The sequence below is a fragment of the Impatiens glandulifera genome, chromosome 1 (genome assembly GCF_907164915.1).
Source record: "Impatiens glandulifera chromosome 1, dImpGla2.1, whole genome shotgun sequence".
Lineage (NCBI taxonomy): Eukaryota > Viridiplantae > Streptophyta > Magnoliopsida > Ericales > Balsaminaceae > Impatiens > Impatiens glandulifera.
Window position 1 is genome coordinate 110,911,743 of NC_061862.1, and position 17,501 is coordinate 110,929,243.

At 34.3% G+C, this 17,501-nt stretch overlaps 1 protein-coding gene across 1 annotated transcript; it reads right to left on the bottom strand.

Moving 5' to 3' along the window:
* Positions 1-5,083: 5,083 nt before the first annotated feature.
* LOC124919566 (aminopeptidase P2) lies at positions 5,084-17,113 on the bottom strand. The gene is made up of 13 exons (XM_047459831.1): positions 16,740-17,113; positions 16,176-16,301; positions 15,958-16,077; positions 14,800-15,075; positions 14,544-14,716; positions 13,626-13,880; positions 8,537-8,688; positions 8,206-8,396; positions 7,151-7,259; positions 6,886-7,040; positions 5,912-6,004; positions 5,668-5,748; positions 5,084-5,282 (listed from the first exon to the last, which is right to left on the bottom strand). Exons 1-13 carry the CDS (start codon positions 17,064-17,066, stop codon positions 5,211-5,213), a joined length of 2,130 nt encoding a protein of 709 aa, XP_047315787.1. The 5' UTR covers positions 17,067-17,113; the 3' UTR covers positions 5,084-5,210.
* Positions 17,114-17,501: the final 388 nt, after the last annotated feature.

Sequence of the window (17,501 nt, forward strand, 5' to 3'; positions counted from 1 at the left end):
GTATGCGACTTTAGATGATGTTTTAGGAGGAGTCGGTTTTATGGATATGAGTGACCGGTTTATGGAGTATGATTAGTTTGAGGTTAGATAATGAAAGCAACGAAAGAACACGAGACAAGGATTTTTATGGATGTTCGGAGCAAACTCTCCTACGTCACCCCTTCTTCTCAGATTATGAGAAGGATCTCCACTAACTTTTATAGTTACAGCGATACCTCTGGTTGAGCCCAACTTCGCTACTCGCCGGTTACACCAAACTCACTCTTTGATGTAATACAACAACTCAACACAACACAATATAGAAAGTTTCCGGTTTTAGACACACCGGTTTTTGATCGTAACAGTTTATCTCTCTAACTTAATGCTTTTCGTAATATATCACTTGCATTCGTAACTTGTTCACTTGTTGCACAACTGCTTTAAATGAAGACGTTTCATCTTCCTTTTATAGCTGAGAAGAGCTAACGGTCACTTTTCTTCTCTCTCCTTTGGATTGGTTGATCGTTATCACGCCGGTGCAGAAAGGTTGCTTGCACGCTTCACCTTCCTCAACACCTGGCAGTCATGCAGGCAGCTCTGAGCAGAAGATGACATAATCGATTTTCAGATTTGGACACGTGCTGGTCATCCACCTCAGGTTGTCAACTTCGGATCAATAAAGCATCATTGCTTTTCTCGCATGCTTCCGATCGGATCTGATCTTCTTTTATTCTTTCAAGACACGTTTCTTTCGTCATATTACGTACCGGTTTCATGATGCCCAACCGGTTCATACGGTTTTGACCTGTCCCTGCACATGAAAGTTAACAATTGTTTAGTTCATTTGGCCGGTTCCACAAAATTAACTTACTTAATTTTTCTATCAATTTCTCCCTTTTTGATTATTTAGAATAAATATTCAAAACTTGTAATGAGTGGCCGGTTTGAAAATTAACTTACTTAATTTTTCTATCACATAGATTGCTATGTATTAATAAATGAATAAAAATTTATACTTCAAGTTATACATTATTTCTTCATGTTTCAAGATTTAGTTTAATATAATGCTGGTGTTTTAAAAAAACACAATTCTAAGAACAAAAAAGATATATCTGAAATCAAATATAACATTAACAAATTCAAGAATGCAAAATATTCAAATATTCAGTAACAAATTCAACCAACACATGTCTATGTAAACAAAGGCTGCAAATCACGAGCAGCAATGGATTCTAGCAAGCTTGTGTGAGAACACCAAATACATCCAAATATGTCGTCAAAGGATTCACTACCTCAAATACTTAAACAAGTTCATCAACATTGTGCCGAGACTTGTCGTATACAACTATAGTTTTGTCATCCTCGGGCTCAACAAATGGATTCTCCATTTCTTTAGTTCTACCTCCTCCAGCAATTACAAACCCCATAAGATCCAGTTTGTAAGCCGGGATGAATTCCCCTGCAAATATAAAAGTGTAACTGTCGAACAGTTTCGGCAGCTGAAAGAAAATACAAAACATTTTTAGTAATCATGGAGAATTGAATATCATATGGAGGAGGAGTAGGAATAAGACAAAACTTACATTGTTCAAATACCGCATTCTGCCAGCTCTTGGACCGCCCACAGTCCCATGATTATCTCGATGCACCTCGTACGGTTCCTCGTCCACGTAACAGTTAAATCTGATTGATGATTTTATCCCTGTACAAAAGCAATTGGTATTTTTAGTTTCATATATGTGAAAATGAATATTGACTTAAGAGTAAAGGGTTAAGAATAACAGAGTCTCACAATCAATGTTAAGGACTCAACTCCCGTTCAATATTGCCTTCAATACTTTGATAGTGCGACCGCATCCACCATTAGCATCGGTGGATGCTATGACGTGGGTCACATCGTCTCGCCACCTCATTGTCACCGTGGCACCACATGTGTTAGCATATTGTTGCATCAAGTTCTGTTTAAGAACAATCATAAATATTTCAGATGCACAGGATGAAAACTTAAACAATATGGAAAAAAAAAGGGAGATATGTCAAAAATAGTACTATCTCTTCACTTGTTAATTGATTTGGGCATAAAATCCAGTCTTTGCCAAAGTTTTGGACGGATGCTGTGGCGGTTGCCTGCACGTGCATGAAAAAAATGGTCTTTGTTAGTATTTACTAGGGTTTCATGGAAATAATATCCCAAAACCTAACACTAGGTAAGTTTTCCTAAATACGATGGATTTTCATTGAAGGTGACATTTTGAGAGTAGGGTTTCCTAAAGATTAACGAGACAACGACATCACATAACATAATCTAATTTAGTAGTTCCATAATCCTAAATATGAAAAGTTACTATTCAGGAATACGTACCATTGTGGAGACGTGAAGATGTTGCTTCTAGTTTGGTCGACGGGGAGTCGGTTGCGAATCGCTGTGAAAGGAGGCAGGAAGAGAGAGAGATGAATCGGGCAGAAATGATTATAAAATAATCATATTAGGGGGTATATATATTCATGTAACATGGGCGAACATGTCTTCTTTCGAAAAGCGACTATTCATTCCATTTCACATGACACATGGACCAGGGGCGAATAAGTGTTCTCTCGAGAAGCGACTATTCAATCCATTTTACATGGAACATGGTCTAGGCGAACAAATATTCTCTCACAAAGCGTCTATTCATTCCATTGAATCTGGGCGAATGGGTATTCTATATGGAAATCAAATAATTGAAGGGGTCCTCTCATGGGAGGGAAGGGGGTTTTACATGAACGTCAGGCTAAAAATATATGAAACGAAGAAATATTCGCTTTCAATCGTCTCCTCGTAAAAAAAATTAAAAAATGAGAGTTAAATAATTAAAGCGAATATTTGTTCGTTTCATGCATGTCATTTTAAAGTAATTGAATTAATATTTAATAAACGGATATAAACAAAAAAAAATTAATTAGTATAGTACTTGAAGCGAAGATTTGTCCGGTTGCTTCATGTCATTTTTAATAAATTAAATTAATATTTAATAAACGGAAATATAAAATCCATGTAATTTTGGTCTTTACATACACGAGTAAGTGTATTCACATGGCAGGCAAACGGTCTTCTCATGGGTGGGTTGGGGGGTTTACATGAGGTTTTTATTAAAATTAATTTCAGCGAATATGTCTTCGCTCCTGAGCGTCTACCAGCAAAAAAAAATAAAAAAATATGAATAAATTAATTGAAGCGAATATTAGATCGCTACATGTGATTTTTAATACATTAAATTAATATTTAATAAACGGAAATATAAAATCCATGTAAAATTGGTCTTCACATAGACGTGTAAGTGTATTTTCATGAAAAGCAAATGGTCTTCTCATGGGTGGGTATGGGGGGTTTACATGAGGGTCAGGGCAACGGGCGTGGAAATCTTCGCTCCCATCGCATCTCACCCTTCCCTCTGACACGGTGCCCTGAGCGAAGATATCTTATCTGGGTATCATATGATTATTATATTAATTGATGTCGTTAACAGGCGCTGCCGTTAACGGCGTCTGGTGTGAACCCGTAATGAAACCCGGATTCCGGATCTCCCTCCCTCCGTCTCCTACCCAGATTGATTTATTATTAAAATAATAATGCTGCAATCTGATTGGTCCGCAACAGGGGAACAGGGGAATCGGTAGCAGAAGATCTGGACTGTACAACAAGGCTGTTCTTTTGTTAAAGCAATGTTCTTACTCGGGTTGGAAAGAAAGGATATATAAGCGATTTAATAATTATATATATAAATATACAAAATATGATTAAAGATAATATATAAAAAAAAAATATTTTAAGTTTTTTTTAAGGAAAATATTATTTTAAATTTAAGCTGTTATGTTTAACTAAAAAATTGACGGAATGGCTATTGGTGATCTTTCTAAAAGTTCAAGGGACGATTTGTTTTAAAAATTAGTGTGAGGGTTAAAAGTGAACGATCGGAGTAATTAGATGACCGCCAGGTAATTTGCCCTTAAGGACAACGAGAAATTCATACAATCAGAGGATAAGGTAAACAACAAACTTTAAATGAAATCAATTCTAATGGATCTTTATTAGAAAAAAATATATTTATATATGATAACATCATCTAGTTTACTCATAATAAAGAAATATCTAATCAATGGTTGAGAATATTATTTAAATTATAAAAATTTAATACGAAAAATACAATCTAATTACCGAATAAAACAAAGCGGATTTGGTGGTCGACAATCGTTCAGACTTGGTAAAGGTTGTTGCGGTACCGGTAGTAGGACAGATGACTTATCACAATGCCCGCAGACCAATTTTTTATGTCTCCATCGCTGACGTTGAGTAGGCCATGTGGATTGGCGGCTATCTTTTTGATAGGCGCCTTTATTTATACGGGGAATCCCTAAAAAAAAAATATAAAGAATGGATGAAATTGCTAAAAATAAAAAATATAGAGATTTGCCATATCCACTTTAAAACCTGAAAACCCTGAAACAAAGAAAGTCCAACTCTACACCAGATCCTTGAAAAGGACCTCATCTAAACAGAAAAAAAAAAAAGACTCATCATCTACTTACAAAAGTCATTATAAGAATCATTTACAAAATAAATTTTTCACCATCTCGAAAACTTGTAGAAAAAAGAGAAATAAAAAATTTGCATGAAAAACAAAGAAAACATTGAGCACATCCTTTTCATTTGTGACCATGCCAAAGGTATATAGACTCTTTGAATATTCTTAATTTCAAGTGGAACATGCCGCCTGAACAGCGAACAATAATACCGGTAATAATTGAAAACATATCTCTCTTATCTTATAAAAACAAGAATCATAAAACCTTCCACAGAAAAAACTACCTCATTTAAAAGTTTCAGTTTTTACTTACTTCTATTAGGAAAAAATATTAGTGACATCTAACATTTTGAGTTGTATTATTTTTATTTTTATTTTCATCATTCCACCCCTCCTCATCTAACATGTATCGAAAAAATATTCTTGCATTTTATTTTCAATTAAAATAGATATTTTCAAAAAACACAAAAAAAAAATATCAAAAAGAAAACTAACTATGTATTCATAAAAAGGGAATAAATGTTACATCATTTTTACAGTGAACAATACACATATTTGATACTATATAATTTCAGCAATAAATGTAACCCTGAATGAAAAAAAAAAGTTCCAACAATTTGTATAAATATGCAAAATTAAAGACACACTTATAACATTACTAGTAAAAATTCAAGGTTTTACAACTGGCCTCGTATTGTTCCAAAGCCACTGACGTGCTGAACCGTCGAGCAAGGGTGAGACCTGAAAATGGTTTTGAGCCATCCAATTTAAAGGTTGTTACTTAAATTCATAAGAATTTAGAGGATAAATCAAATTGCAGCAATTTATGCCTTCAAAATCAAACTAAAAATCCAGCTTGTTTGTGTGATTGAATTAGTCCAATGAGTACAAATTGAAAATAAAAAAGAAAAAAAAAATTGTGGATTAAAATCCAAAGATACTTCTTTTACCAATCGAAAAATAATATCCTCTGAAAATAAATTGGATCCAGATACAACCATTTTAATTTATTTTTTTTGATAAATCCTAATTTCCAAATAAGGTCAAAATATCAACAAACTTGAAGGTAGGAGTCCAAAAGATATAAGGCTTATGGCTTAAGAATAGTTTCTCAAATAGAAGTTACCTTCTCCCAAACGTCAGAGTGATAGTTATTCAGCCAATTAATCTCCGTATTCGTGAGCAAATTAAAGTTGATCAACTTCGTCTGCGTGGTAAATACAAAACCATTGGCGGTAAAATATTTAGCACAAATGTATATGGATCAAATTTTGGTGCTAGAGACATAAATGGAAAAGCATTGGATTCCATTTCTTTAAAAATAACTTCAAGTTCACAAAGAAATATGTTAAGTGATATGGATTTAGTACCTGTATAGGAACATATGTCAGCTTTTCAAATCCCAGATAGGTAATTCCACCAAAATGATTTGGTGTGTTAGCCTCTTTCACATGGAGAAGATTCTGTAAGAGAAAACATCAAATATGACTCCGATTATTTTAATGAACTGTGATCTCTTCCGAAGTGGAGAAAAAAACAACTTTTAACTACAATTTTTGCAATTATCTAGCAAAATTGAGATATGGCCAAAATTTTGGGGAAAATGCAACTTTCCAAATTTGGTGACGATTAAGGAAAATATTTGTAACATGGTTCATCAACCTATGCAACTGTTTGTTCTAACTAAGAACTTATTTGATCTTGGTTTGTTTTATAAAAATAATCAGATTATTTTGGCAATTACTATAGGTATCTGCTGGGATGCATGGATTGGGGCTGGTAGTATGATGAGTCTGAAGAAGCAATGGGATATTGTTTTTTTGGTGGCTTATATGACTCGATCGTAACTGGAGAACTTTCACCGATGGTATGTGCATTACGTGTTTCATTCATAATGTTATACTTATGACCTTGGCTGAGGTGCACATTGGTCATCTAGCTGACTCTGTTGGTAATCTGATAGTTATGTTGGAAAAGCTTCCGGTAAGATATTTTTCTGTTTTTTTTCATAGGTCCATCCAGGTCCATGTATTTTGTATTTTTCTTTTGATTGTCAGTTTCTTCCTCTTTTTTCCACTTGTTTTTCATGTCATGCTTTAAATGTTGCATTTAAACAAAAAATTCTCATTGTATGATGGACCTTTTACAAAAAACATAAATCCAAAATACTAAGGTATTTGGATTAATGACTATCCTTTGACTTTAATATTTTAAAAGGTTGTAAAACTAAAGAAAGGGTATTTCAGTATTTTAGTTGACGATTTGAAAGATGATGAGAGAAGGGTAAATCCAAATAACCCTTATCATCAAACTAGGCCTAGCAGTGGGGCAAAAGACAAAATACCTCAATACGAATTCCAAATGCATGGTCCTCATAGTAGCCAGGTTCATTGCTAACTATCATGCCTTTCTGTAAAGGCGTCATGTTTCCAAACCGAAAGCTTATACTTTGAGGGCCTTCATGGACATTCAAAGCTGCTCCAACGCCATGTCCGGTTCCTATACATATGGAGAAGGATGCAATTAAAAGGTTTTATATTCTTAATGTTACCTCAATCATGCATTCATTCACTTTTATATAACATCATAGAACAAAAAAGGACATATACCGTGGCGATAATCAAGTCCGATCTTCCAAAGAGAAGACCGTGCAAAAGCATCTAAGACAAAGCCAGGGGTATTTTCGGGAAATACTGCCTCATCAAGAGCTATATGACCCTGCAATGCAGATCCAAACCAATTCTCATGTTAAGAAACAAGGATAGATATAACTTCTAAGCAAGAACAATTGCATCAAAAAAATTGAAGGATCAATTAATTAGAACTATCAAATCAAACAATGGATGGAAATTTGTTTGCAGATGTCAATGTAAAGTTTTGATGCACCCATTAACAACAAGCTGGTATTTATAAGCAATCATCTACATATTTGGCCTGGTATTTTGCACAATTCTATTGATTCTAATATGATAATTTAGCATAAAAGACTAAATTGAGTACCATGAAAAAAAAACACAAATAGGTTTATATACTGATATGTGTATTTTTTAAGGTCCTAACTTTTTAGAAAAGAGGAATGAAAAACAAAAACAAAAACAAAACATAAAAAGATTAGATGCTGATAAGATCATAAAAATCCATCTCGAGCAAGCACCTCTTATCTGAATTGATGCAATCGCATGGTGTAGAAAACCTTTGATTCTCTTAATACCATAGTTTTTCCCTCAGACGGTTCTTTTATTAATACCTTTCTGGATCGTCCACAACATGATGAGAGGAATGGAGTTCCACTCATCAGTGATGGTGATTCCTGATCCCCGTCCAATCTATTTGTCCCAGAAATTGGATACTGCGTTCTTATATCCCAACAATCCGATGTGTGTATTAGGATAGTAAAATATGATGCTTTTGGTAGGAGGTTTAACTGGGGGTATAAGAGGTATAAGTTATCATTGTTTGGTTTGGTTTAGGGTATATGTTGTATAAGTTGTAAAACTTTGTGTTTGGTACGAACTAATAGGTATAAGAACGTAGTATAAAGAAATAAAAGACGTTTTGCCCTTTATATTTATATAGATTTACGTTTTTTTAGTGTATTTTTTCTCTCTTTATTTTAATATTCTATCAATTTTTTTAACTTATTAAATAATCTTGACAAAGGTACCTGCAAGACTCTAGTGAAACATTCTTTTTCTCGTGCAGTGGGTTCACCAAAATGCACCGTTCGAGTTACATCAGTAGTCCCATCAATATACTGAGCCCCACTATCTAACAGGAAGAGTTTTGCTGGATCCACAATGCTACAAGTGTGTGGTTCTGGCTTGTAATGTATAATAGCACCATTTGCACCAGATCCTGCAAAATTATACAGAATGAGTCAACAAGTTTTTATTGCATGAGCATAGATGGATGTCTATGCCTCTCTAGCAAGTCTTTGACATTGGAACTAGAGATGAATCCAAACATAGTATGAAGACAAAAAAGTTCCAACACACCACTTATGGTATCGAAACTTGTATCGATGAAACCATCTTGCTTTGACCGAAAGTCAAGAAGTTTGTCTGATACAGCTACCTCTGTTAGCACAGCGTTCTTCTGAATCTCCTCCTCCAGCCAATTCCAAAATTGTGCCAAAGCAGCAGCATCTCTGTAAGTTAGCATGATTTAAACATTCCCATGGATCCCAAATGGACAAGGATGGAGTAGAAATGAAAATAATCCACAGGCATAAAAACAAAACAGGTGTAGTAATAGGAAAAAAAACTCAAGTAGTATGGCATGCAAAGAAAGACAGACATTAGTAACTTACTATCAGAAAATGTAGGGAAAAAGCAAGTTTGAAGATTTATGTTTTCATGCATTTTCAAGCACCTGTTTTAGATTGGACTAACTCCCAACAATTCCATCTGCATTGTGAATCTCATTCTCAACCTCTATTATATTTTATTCTCTACTCTAAATCAAAGTATCTTTCACTCTATAACTAGGTTATCAGTTTAAATCTAATTCAAGCTATATCATTGGTATCAGAGCATCGTTCTTGGCAACAATGGTTGAAACATGTATAAACAGCGAACTGAACGACATTCGCAACAGAATCCAGGCACATTCCGATTAGAAGAGAAGTAGTGAAGAAGACGAAAGTGGGTGGAAAAGAAGTAGGTTTAGCGAATCCGATTTGCGATAGCGGCAATTCTCATTGAGAGCCGTGAAGTTAAATAACCTGGCGGCACAGTAATTTCTTCTCCTTTGGAAGTGTGAGCAGACGAGCGATAGTGGTCTCCTTCTGAAATCGAGTAGTGACGACAGCGTGAGCAACAATCACTTCTTCTTTCTGGCCAAAGTTAGATATCTCCAGGTTTGCAATAATTTTCTAATACAGAACGACTATCTTGATTGCAAAGTTAGATAACCTAAATTGGGATGGGTGGAGTTGAAGTCTAGAAAAAGCTGTTGTGTTGTTGGGATGAAATCTGTTCAATGGTTAATTAGATTTTGCTAATTGACGTGATGTTGAACAATGTTTGTAGAGAGAAATGACAGCTTAATAAATCAGTCATAAACCACACAAAGGAGCAAACCCTTGATGAACAGAAGGGTTTGAAAGTGATAGACTACTGAATATCAATTTACTGCTTATTAATTGTTTGATATATTTTAGCTTAACAGAATTGAAACTTAACGAGATGGAGTTTGATTTGAAAATGTTTTTTTTCCAAATTCTTTGGAGAAGATATCAAAGATGTCGAAAATTTGATTTATGATGCAGAAGATTTTTTTGGATTAATGGTACGCTCGAAGAAGACGAGGTGCAATGGAAAATCCACAACATAAACAAAAGAAGGTGCAGGCAGAATCGTGCGAGTCGATCACGGAATAAGGTCGACAAATAATTGAATTATTAAAATCATGAAGGATCGCTGATGAAACTAAAAGGCAGAAACAGAAGACCGAGAATGAAATAACAAGGCAAAAATGAGAAAACAATCATCAAAAATTGATAATAAAATCTGACGAGTTATTGGAATATGACAAGCAACATGATATTGTAGAAGATAAGGCACAATGACTGTCTTTCCTATTGACACATTCGACTTCAAACAAAGACGAAAACCCTTTTGGTGGCGATTGTTCTAAAGTGGAAGACGAGCCTCCTCTCGATGATTTTTGTTATGAAGAAGAAATGGAGACCACATACTCATGATACAAAACACGACAATTGCAATTTTGATAAAGAAATTTACGATAATTCAAGTTCTTTGTTTATTCATTTGCAAGTCCCCCTAATGTACGATGACCAAGAGAATACGAAGGCAACCTACGTTGAAAATGATGATCATTATCGGGTTGACTTGGGAGAACCTGAATTTGAAGAGATATTTGAAAATGTTTTGGGCCTTGATGATATGATGTTGGCGTTTGATCTCATTTCTCAAGTATACTCAGCACCAAGTCCAAATTGCGGTTCGAGAAACCATCAGAAAAAATTATGACATAAATCATGGATGAGATGCATGTACATATTATGGTTTGAAGAACTACCTAATGCACAGTTTTATAATTGTTTTCATAGGCTATCGAGTGACTCCAGAGTAGAAGCAGTTGATAGAAGTCTATCGGCCAGAGAGGAAGCACTTAAATCGTTGCGATTTCATCTTCACAGAGCCAACAACGAATGAGCAGCACGCAGACAAGATATGAGTGGACTGCGTTCTGGCAGTGGGTGATTGGGTGTTCGTTAAACTGTAACCTTATCTACATGCGTCAAGCAGAGGAAAGACTCATAAACTTAGCCCGAAGTTCTATGGACCTTTACCAATTACAGAGCGAGCGAGGGGACAAGTGGCTTATAAATTGGATACTCCTACAGGTAAGATGCATAATGTGATTCAGGTGTCATAACTCAAAATGAAAGTAGGAAATGCAGTGACTATACCACATGTTCCATCTCTACAAACTCAGTCAACAGTTGTTCCAATTGCTATTTAGTATGAAAAGTTGTTTGGAAGAATGGAAGCAGCATGAGTCAATATTTAGTTTGTTGGTCTAATTAATCGGATGATGAAGCTACATGGGAAGATGAATCTTGGCTAGAATTCAAATTTCAAGAATTGGGTTGCTTGGAAATAAATCAGCTTCCCCTTTTAATTGTGTTGTTCGTGGTCGAACAAACGTTGAAGGAGAGGCTAATGTTATAAGGGATCATTAGGGTTAGGTTTCCTAACCCTATAATAAGCTGACGGATAGATGTAACCAAGGTCGGCAGTTATATTTCAATCAGCATAATAAATAAATGTTAATAAGGCAGTTAGCCAAAAAGTCTGATCAGCAAAATATTTGGCTGGAAATTGGTTATGACAGTATATAAGAAAAAGAATCTGATATGCAGAAGCACACTATACATTTTTCCAAAAATCTCTCAAGGTCAACTACTGTCTTTATTTTCTATCTTCTTCTTCTTCTTAATCGTTAATCTCTTGCCTCACTCACCTAATACCCTCTATTGCAGATTGCAATTGTGAATCTCATTCTCACCCTCCATTTTTTTCTATTCTCTACTCTAAATCAAGGTATCTTTCACTCTATAACTAGGTTATCAGTTTTAATCTAATTCGAGCTTTACCGGATCCTCCTAAAAACGTGAAAGCAAATAGGTCCAATATATCATATATTGAATAACAATATGCAAAAAAAAAAACAATAAACTTCTAGTTAATAAGATGAATTCCCATTAAAAAAAAAAGAAACTTATACAACGGCAACACATGTATTTATAGCTACAAAAAGATAAGCATTAGGTAATATAGAGCCAAAGAGTTAGTCTAGTGGTTGAAGTCTTTATTCCCATGTGCAAGGTCAAGTGTGTAAATTTTGTCACTATGGAAAGAAAAACATAAGGCAGCAGCAGCATAAATCAAATATTTGCAATATAGTAAAATCCCATGTTTAAGTAAATACTGTTTTTATCCATAATTCAACATTGTTTGTTAAATCCTAGTTAGTAAAGATCTGAGAACAAATTAAATTTGCAACAGTAGCATTAACATTAACAACCTTCACCAATCTCTCTTGAAACCAAAGAATGACACAGCCAATGCAATAAATAAGAAAAAACTATCAGCTGACTCAAAATCATTAGTGAGTGCACTAATCATTGCCTACCAACACTAAGAAATAAATGAAACCAGACACAACCAGAAGAAACATATGAAAATCCTCAACAAGGGGTAAAACTGAACGAACTAGAAATTGGAGTAAATTGATAGAATTGTGACTAAGTTGATAAAATAAGAAACTCCTAATGGGATGAATGAATCTAACAGCCAAATCAAAAATTGGTAAGAGTGGGAAAACATGATGAAACTATGAACACAAGTAACAAAATAGTCACGAGGCCAGAATTGTTGGACAGAAATGTGATTAACATGACTTTTCACTACCGATATTGTCTGCCACTGGCAGAGGCTAGCGAAAAATCCTTAATCGTAGAAGTAGAGATTTAATACCGTGTAGAAAAATACATAGAAAGTTTCATTCATAGTTATTAATTACAATGACAAGACGTGTATCTTTATGTGCTACGTAAAGATAAGCAAGGTAATCTAAATTAAATCAAATCCTAAGAATTTAATCAAATCATAAATTTTATTGATTGCTAGAGGGCGCAGATAGGAACTGCGAGCACGGAGAATGTTATTTTATCTAACATTCCCCAGTTTGTAGTTAGAAGAATTTGTACACATCATTGAACCCATTAATAGTAAATTTACTCCAGTTTGAAACTGGAAAAAGTGATTTTCCAAGGGCTATACATTTATTATTTGAAAGACAAAGAAAGACAAGAACAATGTTTTTTCTGGTGACTATGTTGGGGTTCTTGTTATGTACTATGATTGGATTTCAGAAGAAAGGGATGGGAAGATAGATGAAGATCAACTCAAGAATTAGGTGAGAATCTTGGAGGATGGAGATGAGACGCTTAGAGAACTGATGAGAGAGAAAAACTACAAACATTATTCATCATATTATTCATTATCTCAATTGATTACATTGTCTTATATTTATACTACTATTCTAACCAACTAACCAACGAACTAACTAACATATTAACTATAATACTAACTAATAAACTAACTATCTCTAACTATAAATAAACTGTGTTACCGATAAATAAGTTTTGCAAATTACATTTAATCAAACCTTAATTAATTATATCAACCTCAGGTTCTGTTTGGAAAATGTAAAAAAAGAATGGACCAATTCATTTTAGTTTATGATGCAAAATGGTTGATGCGATAAAAGGGGTGTAATTTGTGGTGCAAAATCATTGATGTAATATAACGTGATGGATTATAAAAGAAAAAAAAAGGACATGCACCCTATTCAAACAGACGTGACTATGACAGCATGACAAAATAGCATAAAAATAATACATAATCAATGTGAATGATAATGTAAATTCTAGACTAATCACACTTCAAGATGCAAAATCAGTTGATGTTTAATAACATTATTGCTCAAAGCTTTGTTATGTACAAACATGTCAAACCAAGAACAGTAGTTTGATAGGAGGTCCTTGTTTACCTAAGGTGTGAATGCCGCATTCCTTCTAACTCGCCATGATTCTTCACAGCCTTCGCCAAAGGGATGGGTGATGTCCTATAAATACCAAAAGGACCCATGGATTGGCTACTGGATTCAGCAAAAGACGCGGTACTATTTTTTATTTTACTTCCAGCTCTCTCAAAATATCTGTCACAGGCAGTTCTGTACGTGTTCACAATAGCAGCATTGACTGATGATGTATCCAACCAAACTTGAGCACCTTTTGCTGCTAAACTGATAAAAAAAAATTATGTTGTATCAACATTTATGTACTTTGGACATATAACTATTATGCAATAGCAAATACATGTAGTAGATGAAACAAACTTCTACTGTCATTTGCATCTTTAGATAATAAACTGTTACAATATTATTGTTTAGTTGGTAGTTATAGGCAGTTAAAAGTAGTTAAGGGTAGTTATGTTAATTAGATATAAGTGGTTATGTAATTCCCTATCTAAGTAGGATTGTAATCCATTTAGGGATGTGGAATTGTTATTAAAGATTCAAGAAGTTTTTTCTCATCTCTTTTCTGGAACACGCATTAGAAACTTGTGTGTTTTCAACAATAATTCAGCTGCCAATATTGAGCTAGGTACTTCAAAAGCCCTTGCATAATGTACTTCCCCATTTGGAAACACTTATTATTTACGTTTGTGTATCTGGACAGTCTCTGACTAAATTTAGTTTCCAAATGTAAACAGGATCCAGATAAAGAAACAAAAATAACAAGTGTTTCCAAATAGTCTGTCCTACACAAATTAGCATGCAAAGTCTAATCTGAATTTGATATCAATGTGACTCTGCTACCCATACCAATTTTGTGTGATCAGACCTAAAATAGTTACATTCTGATCAGGGGAAGAAAGTGCCCAAGCTTCCAGATAGCAATCTCACCTTTCTACTTCAACAATAATAGATTCATATGCTTTCAACTGAATTCCTGCACTTTTCAAATAATCCATTACTTCTGAATTTATTTTAGAATTGTCAACAAATAGTTTTGCTCCATCAAGCTCGACAATCAAGTATGCGTACATAACAGGTGAATGACGAACATCATTTCCTCGCTGCAGAAAAAGAGAGTAAAAGGTTATTGCCTGTTGGTGAATGGAATAGGAAGACAACACATAAGTTTTAGATAGAGAATTACCAAGTTCAGAAGCCATGCTATTTCATCAAGCATTGTGACAACTATTGCGGAAGAATCGGCATCTTGGAGTTCAGATCTCAGGAAAGATAATTTTGTTGCGATATCAACACCAGCATATTTTGGGTCATGTATTCTCACTGGATTATTTGGTGGCTTTGGCCTTGAGTCTTTCCATATTTCATCAACAAGATTAATGTCATATAAATATACTAACTGGTGGTTTTTCTTAGATATGGCCTCCTTCAATTCCTCAGCAGCATCTGAAGAAAACAGAAACTGCTCTCTTCACCAAAACAAGAGAAGGCGGTGGCATCAGTGGAGACATGATTGCAATACATGTAACACATATTCTAATAAAAAAAGGTGTTGCATAAGATTTACTTTGAGGTTCGCACAAAACTTGAAAGGGAGTGAACAACAAAAGCCTATTTGGAAACTTGTATTACAAACACAATCATGTTGGAAAATCTCCAAAAAATTGAAAGTGATTTTTTTTTGGAACATGATTCAGATTATTGATTATATTCTCATATGTGATCAAAATTATAGTGTAATTTGTGTTGCTTCATTTAGTATACAAATTGTTTTCTAGATCATGAAACAAATTATTTTTTAGATTATTATGGTTTTTGGCAACTAATGAAGATATTTTCGGATTATGATCAACATGAAAAAATATATACTGAAAATTCAATCAAAAGAGGTATTTATCATCGGTATGAGACACTGGCATACCACCCTTGTAAGCAATATATACGGAAGAACAAAAGAAATAGAGTATCTTCCAACATTTATGTCTCTATGTTTGTTTTTCTTTTAGACCAGGGTTTTCCCTTCGACAGGTTATCACAACATCTCATGATACCCACTTCAATCAAGGTATACCTCAATTTCTTCAAATATAGAGCGTCTTCTGACAGCTATGTCTATTTTCCTTTTAGACCAGGGTTTTCCCTTGGACAGGTTAGCAGAACATCTCATGACTCTCCCTCGGGGAATAAACCCGGTCACCAAAAAAACAAATTCATGACCCTGCTACCCCCACTTCAATCAAGGTATTTTTCAAGACTTTCTCATGTTTCGTACAATAATTAAAGTAGACATAGGATATTCGAGTTATGATTGCATGGATAAGCACATTCTGAAAGTATTACTCACAGGATCAATACCAATTCTTCCACCAGGAGCCAAAACATCATTCAGCCATTCACTAGTTGTAGGCACACCAAAATTTCCAGCCCGCATAAGTGCCCAACTTGAAGTAAGTTGCTTTTCAGCCTGATCATATATATGTAGAGATAATCCATCATCCAAAAACAAAATCAGGCATTGCCTTTGCCAAAAGTACCATTTATGCAGTTATATTGTCCTCAAACCTGAAGAAAATAGCGCCCATCCGTCCAAAGAGCTGCCATATCCTTGGTGACAACAGCAGTACCAGCACTACCAGTGAATCCTGATATATAAGTCCTTCTCATGTAACATTCGGCAATGAACTCACTCTGTGAATAGATAGAGTAAACATTTAACAATTGTCAGCAGCATGCTTATGACTGCGCTTTTTGAATTAAGTTCATTTCATAAGTGTTACTTATTATCAGTTTGGTATTTAAACTAAGCTCAAATTAAGCTATAGAATCTGACTTATTGTGTAAACTATACATGACTCAACCTGGTAGGTAATCTAGTAAGATCATCCAAAAGATAGTTTTAACCTTGAAAATTAATCAAACTTAAAATAATCTTAAATACTTTCTCAACAACATTAGTTCATTAGACTAAAACTATCTTCATATTATTTATATGAATTGCAATATGTTCTGATGTAACAAAATCAAAATGATGAGTACTGAACAAATTCAATATCTTTTCTTGAATCATACCCTCGATATTCGATGCATCGATATCACAGAATTAGAAATTAGTCAGTCAAAAAGTACCTGATGAGCATCTTGAGAAGGAATTATATAAGCGTCTATTCCAATATTGGGCTTCAAGAAAAGCTCACGCAGAGCTCGCAGCTTGGTGTCCTGTTCTGATTTATCGCCGCCACGGTTCTTTCTGAGCTCCGACGAAGGTTTAGCTGTGATAGAGTCGGAGCTACGGACAGCGAAACGTGTAGAAATTGAGGGGTTGACATTTATTTTAGTGAGAAAAGGGAGGGAAAGAGAAAAGAGACGAGAGTAACTCCGAGATTGAAGCTGATGAGAAGAGTGGCGTATTGAAGAGGTGGAAAATAAGAGTGTTCTAGAGAGAGATAGTTCCATTTCAGGGGAAGACGAAATGGGAGTTGCAGATTCCGACGAAGAAGATGAGGCTGGCTCTATATAACTAATTCTTACTAAAAAATATATATATATCTAATTGAATACTTTTTCTAATATGTTGTTTTAAATATTTGATTCTATTTAAAAAAAATATATATTTATTTTTGTTAAAAATAATTAAACTCTTTTAAACCATATAAAATGAAGAACATAACTATAAATATGAACCATTCTTATTAGAGCGAAATTTGAAAAGTCTATATAACTAGTTTAAAATTAAGGATAGTCTAAATTTGTAACTAGGTTATGTTTCTCATATTTTTTTTAAATTAAATTACATTCATTCTCATTTCCAATTTATTATCACTAAGAGGATACCCGCTTTTTTATGTAAGTCATGTCTAGTTGATCAATTCAAACATATTACGTGTTTTG

Coding starts and splice junctions, on each gene's coding strand:
- LOC124919566 (XM_047459831.1), bottom strand. CDS start 17,066: ATGGAACTATCTCTCTCTAGAACACTCTTATTTTCCACCTCTTCAATA. Junction 14,717..14,799: donor TAGCATGGCTTCTGAACTTG/GTAATTCTCTAT, acceptor CTTTTTCTGCAG/CGAGGAAATGATGTTCGTCA. Junction 5,749..5,911: donor TGACATATGTTCCTATACAG/GTACTAAATCCA, acceptor TTTACCACGCAG/ACGAAGTTGATCAACTTTAA.